An 18,073-nucleotide genomic window follows, 5' to 3' on the forward strand; every position below is an offset into this window, starting at 1 on the left:
TGCTGATTGGTAGCTGGGAGTATCTATAGGGGGTGTCCAATGGAGGCATTGGGGGTGCCTCTCACTTGGTGAGCTGGTGAGAGTCCCGTGTCACCTCCTTTCAGGCAGGTCCACTCAATGAAGTGCCACTCATGCACTGGCCAGAGGCAGACCTTCCCCACCATCGAGGACCTCATAGTGGAAGCCCCGCCCACAAAGAGTTACCAGCCAATCAGCAGTCAACAGCTCTTCATTGTTCAACAGCACCACCAGGGAGGCCATGGCTGTCAGTAACGCACCCACCCAAAGACCAGGGTCTCCAAGAGACCCAAAAATGAAGAGTGATGGCAGAGGCTGGGGAGGAAGGGATGGTTGTGGGGAAGGCAGCAACGGCCAGTGGGCCCCCCTCTTCCTGATGCCCAGTCCCTTGATTGGGCACTGAGTGCCTTTGAACAAGGGATTCTCCTGGGAGACAGCAAGCAACTCCCCGCAGAGTGAGCCCACCCGCCTATTGCAGCAAACTTATATATATAAGTTTGCTGCAATAGGCGGGTGGGCTCACTCTGCGGGGAGTTGCTTGCTGTCTCCCAGGAGAATCCCTTGTTCAAAATCTCCTGTCTATGTCACTAATATAGATTGCCAATAGTTAAGGGCCCAGTGGTTATCCTTGTCAGAGTCTGCCAAATGTTTCATTTATCCCTACTCTTTGTTTCCTGTCCATTAATCAATCCTTTATCTGTGCTAACTTATCACCCTCAATAGCTTGACCTTATCTTGTGTCTTAACCTTTTGTGTACTTAACATCATATCGAATCCGATGCACTACATCTACTGTGGCATGGTGGCACAGTGGTTAGCACTGCTGCCAAAAAATGCCAGGGAAACGGGCTCAATTCCAGCCTTAGTTACTCTCTGTGTGGAGTTTGCCTGTTGTCCCCGTGTCTGTGTGGGTCCACACCTCTACTTTCTCTGAACACTAAGGAAATTTAGAATGTCAGCTATAACTCTCACCAACTTTTACAGATGCCCCTTAGAAAGCATTCTTTCTGGTTGTATCACAGCTTGGTATGGCTCCTGCTCTGCCCAAGACTGCAAGAAACTACAAAAGGTCGTGAATATAGCCCAATCCATCACCCAAACCAGCCTCCCATCCATTGACTCTGTCTACACTTCCTGCTGCCTCGGCAAAGCAGCCAGCATAATTAAGGACCTCACACACCCCGGACATTCGCTCTTCTACCTTTTTCCATCTGGAAAAAGATACAAAAATCTGACGTCACATACCAACCGACTCAAGAACAGCTTCTTCCCTGCTGCCACCAGACTTTTGAATGGACCTACCTTGCATTAAGTTGATCTTTCTCTACACCCTAGCTATGACTGTAACACTACATTCTGCACCCTCTCGTTTCCTTCTCAATGAACAGTATGCTTTGTCTGTATAGCGAGCAAGAAACAATACTTTCCACTGTATGCTAATACATGTGACAATAATAAATCAAATCAAAAAATCAAATGAGGTTTCCTTCGGGTGTTCTGGTTTTCTCCCACACTCCAAAGATGTGCGGGTTAGGTTGATTGGCCATGCTAAAATTGCCCCTTAGTGTCAGGGGGATTAGCAGGATAAATACAGGGGGTTAAGGGCTTAGGGCCTGGGTAGGATTGTCGGTGCAGGTTGGATGGGCCGAATGGCCTCCTCCTGCACTGTAGGGATTCTATGATTCTATACTGATTTCCCTTTATCTATCCTACTCATTATATCCTCAAAAAGCTTCACTAAATGTGTCAAACAGGATTTCCCTTTTGTAAAACCAGGTCGACTTGTTCGAATCATACTCTGATTTTCCAAGTGCTATGTTCAGACTATAAATAATAAACTCCACCACTTTTCCGATGACTGTAATCTGTTTTCTCTCTCTCTCTCTCTCCTTTCCTGAATCGCGGGGTTACATTTCCTTACTTCCAATCTGTTAGGATCATTGCGGAACCGAGGGAATTTTGGAAAATCTTAACCAGCGCATCCACTAGCTCTGCAGTTATCTCTTTCAGATCCCTACAATGTAGGCCAGGGTCTGGGGATTTGTCAAGCTTAGACCCTTAAATTTCCCCAGAGGGTTTTTCAATGATATTAATTCCCCCACTCTTACTATCCCCTGACTTACCCTCTGTTTCTGGAATGTAACTTGTCACTTCTACTGTGCAGACAGACACAAGCGGTGCAATCTTACCTGCCGTTTACGCCACGCTCTTGCTGCAGTGAGGTCGGAGAATTTGGCGGCCAGCCGAATCTCCGTTCATTGCGGCAGGATGGGAAAATCCTGCTGGTGTGAACGATGGTAAGATTCCAGGCAAATGCACTGGGGCTCAATTCCACTTCTCTGCGAGTCTGAGCAGAGCCCTACTCTATTCAGGAAAGTAGCTGAGGATGAGAAGGTGGCTGGAAATCTGAAACTCCCACTATCCCACCAATAATGAATATGATTCCTGATCCCAGGAAAATGTGCGTTGCCATATTTCATGGTGCAATTTGGCGGCACGGTAGCACAGTGGTTAGCACTGCTGCTTCACAGCTCCAGGATCCTGGGTTCGATTCCCGGCTCAGGTCACTGTCTGTGTGGAGTTTGCACATTCTCCTCGTGTCTGCGTGGGTTTCCTCCGGGTGCTCCGGTTTCCTCCCACAGTCCAAAGATGTGCGGGTTAGGTTGATTGGCCAGGTTAAAAAAAAAATTGTCCCTTAGAGTCCTGGGATGCGTAGGTTAGAGGGATTAGCGGGTAAAATATGTGGGGGTAGGGCCTCGGTGGGATTGTGGTCGGTGCAGACTCGATGGGCCGAATGGCCTCCTTCTGCACTGTAGGGTTTCTATGGTTTCTATATTCTCACATGACAAAGTAGCACCATAGAAAGCATTCTTTCTGGTTGTATCACAGCTTGGTATGGCTCCTGTTCTGTCCAAGACTGTAAGAAACTGCAAAGGATCATGAACGAAGCCCAGTCCATCACACAAACCAGCTTCCCATCCATCGACTCTGTCTATACTTCCCGCTGCCTCGGAAAAGCAGCCAGCATGATCAAGGATCTCAGGCACCCCGGACATACTCTCTTCCACCTTCTTCCATCGGGAAAAAGATACAAAAATGTACCTACCAACTCAAGAACATCTTCTTCCCTGCTGCCATCAGACTTTTGAATGAACCTACCTCGCAGTAAGTTGATCTTTCTCTACACCCTAGCTATGACTGTAACACAACATTCTGCACTCTCCTTTCCTTCTCCCCTATGAACGGTATGTCAAGTCTGTATAGCGCACAAGAAATAATACTTTTCACTGTATCCCAATACATATGACAATAATAAATCAAATCAATCAAAAAACTTGGTCTTTATGGTAATAAGAGCCCTGTCCTTAAAAGGATATTCTAACAAATGGATTCCCCTCTGATTTATAAACCTGCTTCATATTTAAATATCAGCTGCCAATTTCCTCCCAGAATCCTGTGGTAACACAGTCAGCAGCAAGAAAAACTGATGGAGCAACTAATTCTCTAAGCATATGCTCTTGACAGGAGTTTCAAAATTACTGCTGCAACAGAACAGTGTTTCCCCCATATCTTTGCTGCTGTCAGTTACTCTGGGTGTTAATAAGTGAGGTCAGTTGCTTAACCTGTACAGAACTGGTTTAATGGACCTTCTGAGGTCCAGTTATCTGATCAACTCAAACCACAGACTCAAACTTTACAAAAATTCCCAATCCCCAATTCATCAGAATCAGGGTTCTTGGACAGATTGGGGTTACCGTAGCCTCACGAGGAGCGGGTTTCAGATCGCAGGGACCCACTGAATCTGCACCCAGGCTGGCTGAACGAGTAAATCTGGACGTGCCTGTCATGCAATGGTGAAGGGTTCAGCAACATTTACCCAAGGGTTAGATTCAGTCCTTAGAATCGTGGAATGATCCATCACAGAAGGAAGCCACTTGGCCCATTGTGCTTGTGTCAGCTCCATTTATTAGTCTAATTAATCCTTCTTTCCTGTTCGCTCCACATAGACCTGCAAATCTTTCCTATTAATCCACGTTTTCCCAATTCCCTTTAGAAAGTTGTGACTGAAACTGTCTCCATTATTCTTTCAGGCAGCACATTCCAGATTAAAACAACTCCTTGCATCAAAATAACTCTCCTGCCGCCCCCATGGAGATTTGGACAATATCGTGGTCTACTTGTGGCTCTAGGATGTGACGCATCGGGCAGAGGAATGTTCCTGTTCCTGGAATGGGAACTGACTCTTCCCATGACGGACTGGCGGAAAGGAATGTTTGGCTTTCAACAGTTAATGAGCTCACCTTCTCTCCTTTCAGACCAGGATCGCCGGTGTCACCCTGTGTGGAAGTTAAACAGAGATTCAGCGGATAATGGAACATATATATATCCTTTTAGAAGATTACATTGTCTGGGATGGAGTCCAAATTAACAACAACCAACCGGCCAAACACTCACCGCACTTTTTTTAAAACTGGAAAATCTCCAAGTCAGCAGCTAGTTACACGCCCTGTCCACATTGTGGGACATGTGAACATGTGATGTCCACATTGTGGGACATGAGAAGAGTGGGAACACGTCAAGAAAAGCAACTGGACAAATTAGGCCATAAAGATAGACAGCAATAGACAGTGCTGAGTGACCCGTACCTCTGACCCCAATAAATAACACCAGGTTAAAGTCCAACAGGTTTATTTGGTAGCAAATGCCACTAGCTTTCGGAGCGTGCTGCTCCTTCGTCAGGTGGAGTGGGAGATGTGCTCATCTTGTGAGCACATCTCCCACTCCACCTGACGAAGGAGCAGCACGCTCCAAAAGCTAGTGGCATTTGCTACCAAATAAATCTGTTGGACTTTAACCTGGTGTTGTTAGACTTCTTACTGTATTAACCCCAGTCCAACGCCGGCATCTCCACATCATGACCCAATAAATAACCCACCCGACCCCATCCCACCCCTGACTCAACACTCACACCACCTGACCTCTGACCCCAATAAATAACCCAACCGACCCCACCCCTGACCCCAACATTCACACCACCTGACCTCTGACCCCAATAAATACTCACTCCACTCCCATAACTACCCCACACCACTTGGCACAGTGGTTAGCATTGCTGCCTCACAGCGCCAGGGACCCAGGTTCAATTCACATGTTGGGTCACTGTCTGTGTGGAGTTTGCATGTTCTCCCTGTGTCTGTGTGGGTTTCCTCCGGGTGCTCCAGTTTCCTCCCACAGTCCGAAGGACGTGCTGGTTAGGTGCATTGGCCGTGCTAAATTCTCCCTCAGTGTACCTGAACAGGCTCCAGAGTGTGGCGACTGGGAAATGTTCACAGTAACTTTACTGTGGTGTTAATGTAAGCCGACTTGTGACACTAATAAATAAATTGTAACTTAAAATCTAAAAACAAACACTACCTGACCTCTGACCTCAATAAAGCCCGGATTGCGCGTGACCCCAATATGGGGCCCTCCCCACCTGCAATAAGTACCCGACATCACCCAAATCCCGACTTCTGATCCCAGTAAATACTCCACAATCTTACTAAGGCAGGGATACGGATGCAGTTAGGTGTTTTTATATATCTTACCTTCTCACCCTGTGTTCCTGGAGACCCAGACACGCCCTAGGTTTGTATTTGAAGAGAGAATTCATTGTTAGATAATATTTGCCAGTACAGGTGACTCACAGACAAGGCCAGCGCTCTCTCTGGAAGCTCTGACAGCTCTACACCTCTGTGTACATTCCTGAGAACATTGCAAACCAGGCAGAAACATGTGGCAACAATTACCACCATCACTCTTTCTAACGATTTATCCAGTGAAACGTGTTGAGTTGTGATCACCTCTGGTGGCGGGTGAGACTGATTAATGATGGTACTTTACAAGTGACAGTTAAAAAAAACCACAAGAAATCTTGCAGGGATTTCATAAGGAAGGAGAGACTGGAGCGGAGTGCTTGAATGTGATATTATTCATTAATAAGAAACCCTTGTTTTCACATAAGGGGTTTCCTCCGGGTGCTCCGGTTTCCTCCCATAGTCCAAAAGCCATGCTGGTTAGGTGCATTGGCCATGCTAAATTCTCCCTCAGTGTACCCGAACAGGCACAGGAGTGTGGCAACTATGGGATTTTCACTGTAACTTCATTGCAGTGTTAATGTAAGCCTACTTGTGACTAATAAATAAGCTTTAACATTAACCTTTAATGAGCACCAGAAGAGTGTGTTATTCCAGGCTGGGTCACAGAGCAATGAAATCATAGAAACCCTACAGTGCAGAAGGAGGCCATTCAGCCCATCGACTATGCACTGACCACAATCCCACCCAAGCCCTACCCCCATATCCCTCCATATTTACCCACTAATCCCTCTAACCTACGCATCTCAGGACACTAAGGGGCAATTTTAGCATGGCCAATCAACCTAACCCGCACATCTTTAGACTGTGGGAGGAAACCGGAGCACCCGGAGGAAACCCACGCAGACATGAGGAGAATGTGCAAACTCCACACACACAGTGACCCAAGGCGGGAATCAAACCCAGGTCCCTGGAGCTGTGAAGCAGCAGTGCTAACCACTGTGCTACCGTGCCGCTTCCTGGGTGGGGGGGTGGTGGAGGGGGAGGTGGGGGGGGGGGGGGCGTACAGTTCCCATTAAAGCAAAGATATATGTCTCCGCTGTTCCATGGCTCCTCAGGGTTTCATAGATTCAGTTACCCCAGGGATAATTGTCCAATACTGGGACAGAGACAGTCCCTCTCTGTCCAAATCCTAGGATGCCATGATGTGGAGATGCTGGCATTGGACTGGGATGGGCACAGTAAGAAGTCTCAGAACTCCAGGTTAAAGTTACTTGGGATTGTCCCTATCCCAGGATTGGAGGGTCTCTGTCCAATCCTAGGATAGGGACAATCCCACTCTGTCCAATCCCAAGAGAGGGCCAGCCTCTCTCTGTCCAATCCTGGGATAGGGACAGTGTCCCTCTCTGTTCAATCCTGGGAGAGAGGCAGCCCCCTCTGCCCAATCCTGGCACAGAGACAGTTCCTGCAACTGGCAGCTAGCCCGCTACAAGTGGCTCCTCTTGGATCCGGGAAGCTTCTCTCCACTGGGGTTCCGGGATTTTGCCCAATGGTTCTGCCGGACTCCCTGAATCCCTGCGTTGCTAAGTAACAAAGCTCCAAAGCTAGCTCACATGGAACTCCAGAATTCACAACCCACTGGATTAGTTCAAAATTTACAAATAAAGTCCGAAACACTGCAAGAGCCCAAAGTCATGTTTCTTTAAAAGTTTTTCTGAACTTCTCCTCAGTGTTTTTGCAATCTTTTCGAATGGATTTTTGTAGTCTTGGAATAAATTACTTTTAAACTGGAAAACCCTCTGTGGTTACAAATCCTTCAACGCATTCCACCTAAAGTACAGAAATGATATATTGTTCGCTTCAATATGCAATCTTCACGTATCAAGGCAGGCTGAAAGATGCACTTTAGTATTTATGCAGATTTCATTCCTTTCGGCTGGTTTCTACATTCTGCTGATTCTAATGAGATTCTCAGGAAATTTCTGCATAACTTGCTGATTCACCTCACATCTGGAAATAATGGGCCAACCGCTGCATTCATAAGAACATAAGAACTAGGAGCAGGAGTAGACCATCTGGCCCCTCGAGCCTGCTCCGCCATTCAATAAGATCCTGGCTGATCTTTTTGTGGACTCAGCTTCACTTACCTGCCCGCTCACCATAACCCCTAATTTCCTTTGCTGTTCAAAAATGTATCTATCCTTGCCTTAAAAACATTCAATGAGGTAGCCTCAACTGCTTCACTGGGCAGGGAATTCCACAGACTCACCCTTTGTGTGAAGAAGTTCCTCCTCAACTCAGTCCTAAATCTGCTCCCCCCTTATTTTGAGGCCATGCCCCCTAGTTCTAGTTTCACCCGCCAGTGGAAATAACCTCCCTGCTTCTATCTTATCGATTCCCTTCATAATCTTATATGTTCCTATAAGATCTCCCTTCATTCTTCAGAATTCCAATGAGTATAGCCCCAGTCTACTTAGTCTCTCCTCATAAGCCAACCCTCTCAACTCTGGATTGATATGAAGCACAACTCAGTCATGATGCCAGCAAGTTTCCTTTTGTTTATTCTTCATTGTTTTTATTCCATGTTTAGCTGAGCGCTGATCCAAGCAAAATTTTCCAAGTGAGCGAGGTTCCAAAGATGGTGTTGAATTCCAGGCTCTTGTGAGCCAGTCTCGTCAAATCGCTCAATCGATCTTAGCTTTGCATTAATCATAGAAATCATAGAAACCCTACAGTGCAGGAAGAAGCCATTCGGCCCATCGAGTCTGCACCGACCACAATCCCACCCAGGCCCTAACCCCATGCCCCTACGTATTTACCCACTAATTCCTCTAACCTACGCATCTCAGGACACTAATCTGCGCATGTTCTGAACTTGCTCACTTTGGGTTATGTGTTAGGAGACATGGTGACAAGTTTTGCTGATCCTTAAACTCAGCGCTGAAACCTTTAGAATCTCCTGCTATTCCTGCATTCTTCCTCAACCTTTTCTCCTCTTTTTACCCGTTGACATCACTGTCAACATCCTGGGGGATTCCCATTTACCAGAAACTGAACTGGACTGGCCACAGAAATACAGTGGCGACAACAACAGGTCAAAGGCTAGGAATCCTGCGGGGAGTAACTCACCTCCTGACTCCACAAGCCTTTCCACCATCTACAAGGCACAACTTAGGGGTGTGATGGAATACAGTCTACTGGCCTGGATGAATGCAGTTCCAAGTGAATCTCCTCTGCACCCTCTTCAGTGCCAGTGTATCCTTTCTTTAGTAAGGAGACCAAAACTGTACACAGTACTCCAGGTGTGGCCTCACCAGCACCTTATACAGCTGCAACATAACCTCCCAGTTTTTAAACTCCATCCCTGTAGCAATGAAGGACAAAATTCCATTTGCCTTCTTAATTGCCTGCTGCACCTGCAAACCAACTTTTTGCGATTAATGCACAAGGACACCCAGGTCCCTCTGCACAGCAGCATGCTGCAATTTTTTACCATTTAAATAATAGTCCATTTTGCTGTTATTCCTACCAAAATGGATGACTTCACATTTACCAACATTGTACTCCATCTGCCAGACCCTTGCCCACTCACTTAGACTATCTATATCCCTTTGCAGACTGTCAGCGTCCTCTGCACACTTTGCTCTGCCACTCATCTTATCTGCGAATTGTGACACACTACACTTGGTCCCAACTCCAAATCATCTATGTAAATTGTACACAATTGCAGTCTCAACATGATCCCTGCGGCACACCACTAGTCACTGATCGCCAACCAGAAAAACACCCATTTACCCCACTCTATGCTTTCGGTTAGTTAACCAATCCTCTATCCATGCTAATATGATCATGTGATACACCACATATTGAGTTCTGACCACTAAAGCGAGTGGGGACAAAGTGGGCATCCCAGTGAGAGAGCACGAGAGAAAGAGTAAGGCATGGGGACCTTGGCAAGCAGCAGCAGCAACAAGCTTATCATAGGTAACGGGCTACCTTATTAAAAATTAATTCTTGTAAAGTGAGTGTTGCTGGCTAGGTCAGCATTTATTACCCATTCCTAATTGCCCCTCAGAAGGCGGTGGTGAGCTGCTTCTTCAACCGCTGCCATCCATGTAGTGTAGGCACACCCACTGTGCTGTTAGGGAGGGAGTTCCAGGAATTTGGCCCAGCGACTGGGAAGGAATAGTGATATATTTCCAAGTCAGGATGGAGAGTGGCTTGGAGGGGAACTTGCAGGTGGTGGTGCTCCCGTGTATCTGCTGCCCTTGTCCTTCTTGATGGAAGTGGTTGTGGGTTTGGAAGGTGCTGCCTATGGAGCCTTTGTGAGTTGTTGCAGTCTCTTGATGTTACACACTGCTGCCACTGTGCGTCGGTGCTGGAGGGAGAGAATGTTTGTGGAAGGGGTAGTAATCAAGCGGGTTGCTTTCCCCTAGATTCTGTCGATTTCTTGAGTGTTGTTGGAACTGCACTCATCCAGGTCAGTAGACAGTGTAGATGGTGGAAAGGCTTGTGGAGTTACTCCTCGCAGGATTCCTAGCCTTTGACCTGTTGTTGTCGCCACTGTATTTCTGTGGCCAGTCCAGTTCAGTTTCTGGTCAATGGGAACCCCCCAGGATGTTGATAGTGATGTCAAGGGGTGAAAAGAGGAGAAAAAGTTGAGGAAGAATGCAGGAATAGCAGGAGATTCTCAATGATTCAGCGCTGAGTTTAAGGATCAGCAAAACTGTCACCATGTCTCCTAACGCATAACCCAAAGTGAGCAAGTTCAGAACATGCGCAGATTAATGCAAAGCTAAAACCGATTGAGCGATTTGACGAGACTGGCTCACAAGAGCCTGGAATTCAACACCATCTTTGGAACCTCTCCCACTTGGAAAGTTTTGCTTGGATCAGCGCTCAGCTAAACATGGAATAAAAACAATGAAGAATAAACAAAAGGAAATTTGCTGGCATCATGACGGAGTTGTGCTTCACATCAATCCAACCAGTTTTAACTTGCCAGAATGATTGCATCAGAAACGACCAAAGGAGCCGATAAAAATAACTTTGGGAACTTTTCCAGTTTAGGCTGATTACACGTTGCCCTCAACAATCCCATCAATTCACTACCTTTCCTTGTTTAACACATTCTAACTCACCAGCCTCCTCCACCACTCCCATATCACAGCTAACAACAGGGGCATGATTGATGCTGTGTTTGAACACTTCTCCTGTGATGATCATAAGGTTGTCCATTGGTGTGGGTTAAGACATGGGCACAACATGGAATTTCAAGCAGGAATTTCTCTCCTGCCCACCTGGGAGCTATCTTGCTCTCGCTTATCCATTGCTCAGGATATGGAGGTGGTGGCATAACTGTAATGTCACTGAGCTAGTAATCCAGTGGCCCAGTCTAATACCCTGGGTTCAAATCCCAATGTGGCGGCTGGCGAAATTTAAATCAAATAATAAATTGGGAATTGAAATGAGTCTCAGTAATAGTGATCCTGAAACTATCATCAATTGTTGTGAAAACCCATCTGGTTCACTAATATCCTTTAGGGAAGGAAATCTACCATCCTTACCCGGCCTGGCCTACGTGTGACTCCAGAACCACAGCAATGCGGTTAACTCTTGAACTGCCCTCTGAAATGTTCAGTTCAAGGGCAATTAAGGATGGGCAAAAAATGCTGGAACTTATCCAGGTAACAGCAGGCTTATAACTCAGCAAGGAATCTCAACATGTGTGTGTGCATGTGTGTGTGTACGAGTCCGTGTGTGCCACCATAGCCAGAGTAATCCCAGCAACAGCCTCTCATCGCACTCCAGTATCGTTACCTCTGGGTTAGTCATAGAGTCATAGATGTTTACAGCATGGAAACAGGCCCTTCGGCCCAACTAGTCCATGCTGCCCTTTTTTTAAACTATTAAGCGAGTCCCAATTGCCTGCGTTTGGCCCATATCCCTCTATACCCATCTTACCCAAGTAACTCTCTAAACGCTTTTTAAAAGACAAAATTGTACCCACCTCTACTACTACCTCTGGCTGCTTGTCCCAGACACTCACCACCCTCTGTATAAAAAAATTGCCCCTCTGGACCCTTTTGTATCTCTCCCCTTTCACCTTAAACCTATGCCCTCTAGTTTTAGACTCCCCTACCTTTGGGAAAAGATGTTGACTACGTAACTGATCTATGCCCCTCATTATTTTATAGACCTCTAGAAGATCACCCCTCAGTCTCCTCCGCTCCAGGGGAAAATGTCCCAGTCTATCCAGCCTCTCCTTATAACTCAAACCATCAAGTCCCAGTAGCATCCTAGTAAATCTTTTCTGCAACCTTGATAGTTTAATAATGTCCTTTCTATTATAGGGTGACCAGAATTGCACACAGTATTCCAAGTGTGGCCTTACAACGTCAACAAGATGTCCCAACTCCTGTATTCAATGTTCTGAACAATGAAACCAAGCATGCCGAATGCCTTCTTCACCACCCTGTCCATCTGTGACTCCACTTTCAAGGAGCTATGAATCTGTACCCCTAGATCCCTTTGTTCTATAACTCACCCCAACGCCCTACCATTAATTGAGTAAGTCCTACCCTGGTTCGATCAGCCAAAATGCATCACCCCCCGCATTTATCTAAATTAAACTCCATCTGCCATTCATCAGCCCACTGGCCCAATTGATCAAGATCCCATTGCAATTGGAGATAACTTTCTTCACCGTCCACTATGTCACCAACCTTGGTGTTATTTGCAAACTTACTAACCATGCCTCCTAAATTCTCATCCAAATCATTAATATAAATGACAAATGACAGTGGACCCAGTTCTTGTTCTTCCTCCCAGGCCTCAGTTCATCAGCCACTGGAACTCTTTTCCACTCCACGCCTTTGCTATCTCTACATTTGATTATTCCAATGCTTTCTTGAATTCCCTCCCAACTTGCATTCTGCATAAACCAGAGTTCATCCACAATTCTGCTGACTGTGTCCTAACTTGTATTTAATCTTGTTTCTCTATTACTCTATACTTTCTGACTTACTCGGGTTCCTGGTCCCCACCACCACACGTATAGGATTCTGATTGAGGTGCTGAATCCCTGCCTCCCCTATCTCTGTGCTCTGTTCCATGCTACAATCCTCAGACAATTCCGCATCATCCAACATTGGCAGTGAGCAATGAGGTGAGGGGAGAGGGGGAGAGAGGTTTAGGAAAATGGTTTGCAGCAAAGAAGCTGGGTCTTATGTTGGCATTCCAGTGGGTTCCTGGAGTACGGAACAGTTTTATCAGACGGTGATGCAGGGTTCAATCATGTTTTTAGTTGCAGTGGCTAACAGGATCAGTTGTCTGCCTTGTCTATTCAGGGAATGATTCAGGGAATGGAGATGAGAGATGTACCATGTGGAATGGCCAGGGGGAGAGGGGGCAATATTTTACTGGGGATTCAAGCAATACCGGTAGAGATCAGGGTGTGGTTGTGCCTGTCTGCAGAAACGTTGTGTTCTATACCCAGCAGTGAAGGTTAAGGTCAGAGGAGCACTCAATGTGCTGACTTAATGGCTCCCTGCCTGTGCGTTCAATGCTTGCTCCGGAGTGCTAACACAAGCCAGGCAGCAGGCAACTGAACCTCTGTTACACAGAGAGCAACTTCAACATATGAAACTCATCAAGTAGTGACTTTTGTCAGGAGTTTCCGTCTCTATTTCAATAACTCTAGTCATTCAAGTTCAGTCACTTGGCACATTCTCTTACTGTAAGGTTTGGCAAGAGCTAACTGCACAGGATTACACAGCTGCCAGGCAGTCACCATACAAAAACAGGCTAGGCAGGACACGCAGCCCCGGCCTGCCAACAGTCAAACTCATCTTCAGAATGGCTAACTCCAGGAATCCTCATGATAATTTTCAACAGATTGAAATTGACCAAACCTTTTGCATTGTACACAATCCCATTGGATCAAACCCCTTCCCATTCTCTCCCATTGTACACAATCCCATTGGATCAAACCCCTTCCCATTCTCTCCCATTGTACACAATCCCATTGGATCAAACCCCTTCCCATTCTCTCCCATTGTACACAATCCCAATGGATCAAACCCCTTCCCATTCACTCCCATTGTACTCAATCCCAATGGATCAACCTCTTCCCATTCACTCCCATTGTACTCAATCCCAATGGATCAAATCTCTTCCCATTCACTCCCATTGTACTCAATCCCAATGGATCAAACCCCTTCCCACTCACTCCCATTCTTCACAATCCCAATGGATCAAATCTCTTTCCATTCACTCCCCATTGTACACAATCCCAATGGATCAAATCCCTTCCCATTCACTATATTTCATACCTTTGTTTTCCTAATTACTTAAAGTCAGAGAGGTGTACAGCATGGATACAGACCCTTCGGCCCAACTTGTCTATGCCGCCCCTTTGTTTTTAACCACTAAGCTAGTCCCAATTGCCCATGTTTGGCCCATATCCCTTAATAGCCATCTTACCCATGTAACTGTCTAAACGCTTTTTAAAGGACAAAATTGTACCCGCCTCTACTGCTATCTCTGGCAGCTTGTTCCAGACACTCACCACCCTCTGTGTGAACAAACTGCCTCTCTGGAGCCTTTTGTATCTCCCCCCTCTCACCTCAAACTTATGCCCTCTAGTTTTAGACTCCTCTACTTTTGGGAAAAGATATTGACTATCTCGCTGATCGATGCCCCTCATTATTTTATAGAACTCTATAAGATCACCCCTAAGTGTCCTACGCTCCAGAGAAAAAAATCCCAGTCTACCCAGCCTCTCCTTATAACTCAAACCATCAAGTCCGGTAGCATCCTAGTAAATCTTTTCTGCACTGTTTCTAGTTTAAAAATATCCTTTCTATAATAGGGTGACCAGAACTGTACACAGTATTCCAAGCCTTATACATGAATTTTCTATACAAGGTCACAGCTCTGTCTGAATACCAACATTTAAAAAAAACTTCACTTTTATACCTATTTCTTCTAAAGTGAATAATTTCACACTTCACCATGTAATCTACCATCTACCCTGTTCATGCAAGCTTGCTTAACCTGTCCGTAATACTTTGAAGCCTCTTTCATAGAATCATAGAAGACCTACGGTGGAGAGAGAGGCCATTCGGCCCATCAAATCTGCACCAACAACAATGTCACCCAGGCCCTATCCCCACATCCCATGGATTTACTCTGTTAATCCCCCTGACACAAAGGGGCAATTTAGCATGGCCAATTAACCTCACCCGCACATCTTTGGAGGAAACCGGAGCACCCGGAGGAAACACATGCAGACACAGAGAAAACGTGCAAACTCCACACAGACAGTGACCCGAGGCCAGAATCGACCCGGGTCCCTGGTGCTGTGAGGCAGCGGTGCCAACCACTGCGCCACCGTGCCACTCATGTGTTCCCCTCACAAAGTATTTTCTAACCTAGCTTTCTATCATTAGCAAACATGTATAAATTACACTCTGTTCCTTGATCTAAATCATTAATATGGATTGTAAATAGCTGAAGCCCAGATACTGATGCATGTGGCCAGTCACGGCCTGCCAACCCAAAAATGTCCCACTTATTCCAATTCTCTGTTGTCTGTCCATTAATCATTAACTCAACCCTTGCTAACACATCACCCGCATGCCATGAACCCAAATTGTACATCATAACCTCATGTGTGGCACTTTATCAAAGCCTTTTTGAAAATGCAAATGAATTCCCTCCACTGGTTCCCCCTTACCCATCCTATTGGTGACACCCTTCATAAGGTTCAACTGATTTTCCAAATAAAATTTTCTTTCAGAAAACCATAATTGTCGAAAGAAGCAATTGTGACATGAGGTTTATGACTTTTTTTCACAGTGGAATGCATTGTCTGAGAGTGTGGTGAAGGCTTGGGGCTATGGGGAAATGGCAGAGGGAGTGGCAATATGTGAATTGCTCCCTCAGAGGGCCAGCACAGGCACAATGGGCCAAATGGCCTTTTTCTTTGTTGTAACTATTCTGTGTTGGGTCATTAAGAACATGGCTGGTACCCGCAGCAGAGTGGGGTAAACAGCCCCAATCAGCCACCAATTATCTCATGTGCTTTGTGCTGGGGGATTATCATCCAGCAAAGCCAGAGGGTCTAAATGCACTGGAGCTGGCTTCAGAGACTCCGAGTCAGCAGAGAGCCAGATGTGGAGATGCTGTCTGCTCTAAGGACACTAGCCAGTGTCATGACACGCCAGCTGCTGTCTCTGGCCTCTTTCCAAATTCTCACATGCTGCAATTTCATTCACACAGACTGAGCGTTCAACTGGCACAGAAAACAACCCACCCTGTCCCCACCGCCTGACACAACTCATCAACTTACAGGTTGGGATATGAGCTTACTCTGACACAGACGGAGGGAGGGAGAGAGATAGAGAGAGAGAGAGAGAGAGAGGAGATAGAGAGAGTGAGAGAGAGAGGGAGAGGGGGAGCTAGAGATAGAGAGAGAGAGGGAGAGAAAGAGGGTGAGACAGAGAATGGGAAAAAGGAAGAGCTCTAACGCCTAGAAGTGCAGTCTCTGGATTCTCTATCCATAGTAAGAAGTTTAACAACACCAGGTTAAAGTCCAACAGGTTTATTTGGTAGCAAAAGCCACACAAGCTTTCGGAGCCCCAAGCCCCATCTTCAGGTGAGTGGGAATTCTGTTCACAAACAGGGCATATAATAATATATAATCCACATCATTCTCTATCCATCTCAGGCCTTCAGTTAGCGGAATACAAATCAATACCAAATCTATTTCCTTCTTTCTTTTGAGGACTGTCCATCCCATTATGAGTCATCCTCCACTCCAAGGGTTTGAGCCTTTAGTGACCTCCCATCTCATGGTCCCTCCATAGAAGATCTAAATGGGGGCAGTGACTTCATGTGAGAAGCTGACAAACGAACCCTCACGGGGTTCCTGCGGGCTCCTGGGAGGGATATCCACTGATAGCCACCCACAATGCCCTTGTTGCTGCATCCTCTCTCTGTGACCTGTGACTCCTAGCCCTGACTACTCACTTGTGGTCTGGGCTTCAATGACAATCCACCGCCTCCCCACTGGCGCCAGCTTCTCATTGACTGGGAGCTCTTGGCTGGCAGGACCTCTGCCCCCCAGGGGTCCCTGATTCAGAGGATGGCTCTCCCCCCCCCTCGCTGGCTGGCATTTAATATGACTTGCCTGACTCTTGCCGGTTTCATGTCACACTACCTGTTACCCCCACGACTTGCCTGGGCTTGCAAAATCTCACTAACTGTCCTGGCTGGAGACAATACACATCTCTTTAACCTGTGCTTGGCCCTCTCTCCACTCACATTGTCTGTACCTTTAAGACTTCATTACCTGTAAAGACTCGCATCCCAATCATTATCTTGTAAATTGAGTTTGTGCCTGTACATGCCCTGTTTGTGAACACAACACCTGATGAAGGAGCAGCGCTCTGAAAGCTTGTGGCTTGTGCTGCCAAATAAACCTGTTGGACTTTACCCTGGTGTTGTGAGACTTCTTACTGTGTTTACCCCAGTCCAACGCCGGCATCTCCACATCTTGCCGGGTCTGCAGCTGGTAAGCAGAGTTCAGCCCTGGTCTGAGCTGAAGGTCAAATGGGGCCTGTCTCCTCACCTCACACATACTAAAATATCACAGCACCTTACTGTGATTCAGCAAATAACTGTCAAAGAGATGCCTTTAGGAGGGGAACTCAAACAGAAGCTTAATAAATCTGTGAAGGTCTACATTCACTGCTATGTAATCTACCATTTTGAGAGGGGAGTCTAATGCAAAGGTAAACTAGAGGGCACAGGTTTAAGGTGAGAGGGGAGAGATACAAAAGGGTCCAGGGGGGCAATTTTTTCACACAGAGGGTGGTGAGTGTCTGGAACAAGCTGCCTGAGGTGGTAGTAGAGGCGGGCACAATATTGTCTTTTAAAAAGCGTTTAGACAGTTACATGGGTACGATGGGAATAGAGGGATATGGGCCCAACACGGGCAATTGAGACTAGCTTAGTGGTTAAAAAAATGGAGGCATAGGCAAGTTGGGCCGAAGGGCCTGTTTCCATGCTGTAAACATCTATGACTCTATACCCATGAAAGCGCCCATCCTCTCACATCATCAGTCACCTCAGCTCCAGGACATCACTGCAGGTGTCTCTCAGGTTCGTGTCTGAGGCTCAAACATTTCCAACTGCCTTATCAATGACCTTCCTCCCATCATAAGGTCAGAAGTGGGGATAATTGCACAATGTTCAGTACCATTTGCAACTCCTCAGATACTGAAGCAGTCCATGTCCAAATGCAGCAAAATCTGGATAATATCCAGGCTTGGGCTGTGTGGTGAACCATCGTTGGTTCCCACTAGGTAGTACTGGGCCAGGGTCTGGCCAGTACTATGAGTCTGTATATATGTTACTGTTGGGGTTAGGGTTGGGTTGTTCTACATGTTAATGTTTTGGGGTTAGGGTTGGGC

The 18,073-nt window shown here is 46.4% G+C and overlaps 1 protein-coding gene across 3 annotated transcripts in view; it reads right to left on the reverse strand.

Annotated features, from left to right (window-relative positions):
• The window catches only part of col16a1 (collagen, type XVI, alpha 1), a 425,594-nt gene that overhangs the window by 168,268 nt on the left and 239,253 nt on the right, over positions 1–18,073 (reverse strand). For all 3 annotated transcript variants that reach the window (XM_078237703.1, XM_078237702.1, XM_078237701.1), the window contains 2 exons: positions 5,607–5,642; positions 4,320–4,355 (listed from right to left, as the gene is read on the reverse strand). In XM_078237703.1, coding sequence (XP_078093829.1) covers positions 4,320–4,355; positions 5,607–5,642 — 72 coding nt within the window. The remainder of the gene's footprint in view (positions 1–4,319; positions 4,356–5,606; positions 5,643–18,073) is intronic.

Source organism: Mustelus asterias, chromosome 21 (genome assembly GCF_964213995.1).
Source record: "Mustelus asterias chromosome 21, sMusAst1.hap1.1, whole genome shotgun sequence".
NCBI classification, from domain to species: Eukaryota; Metazoa; Chordata; class Chondrichthyes; order Carcharhiniformes; family Triakidae; genus Mustelus; species Mustelus asterias.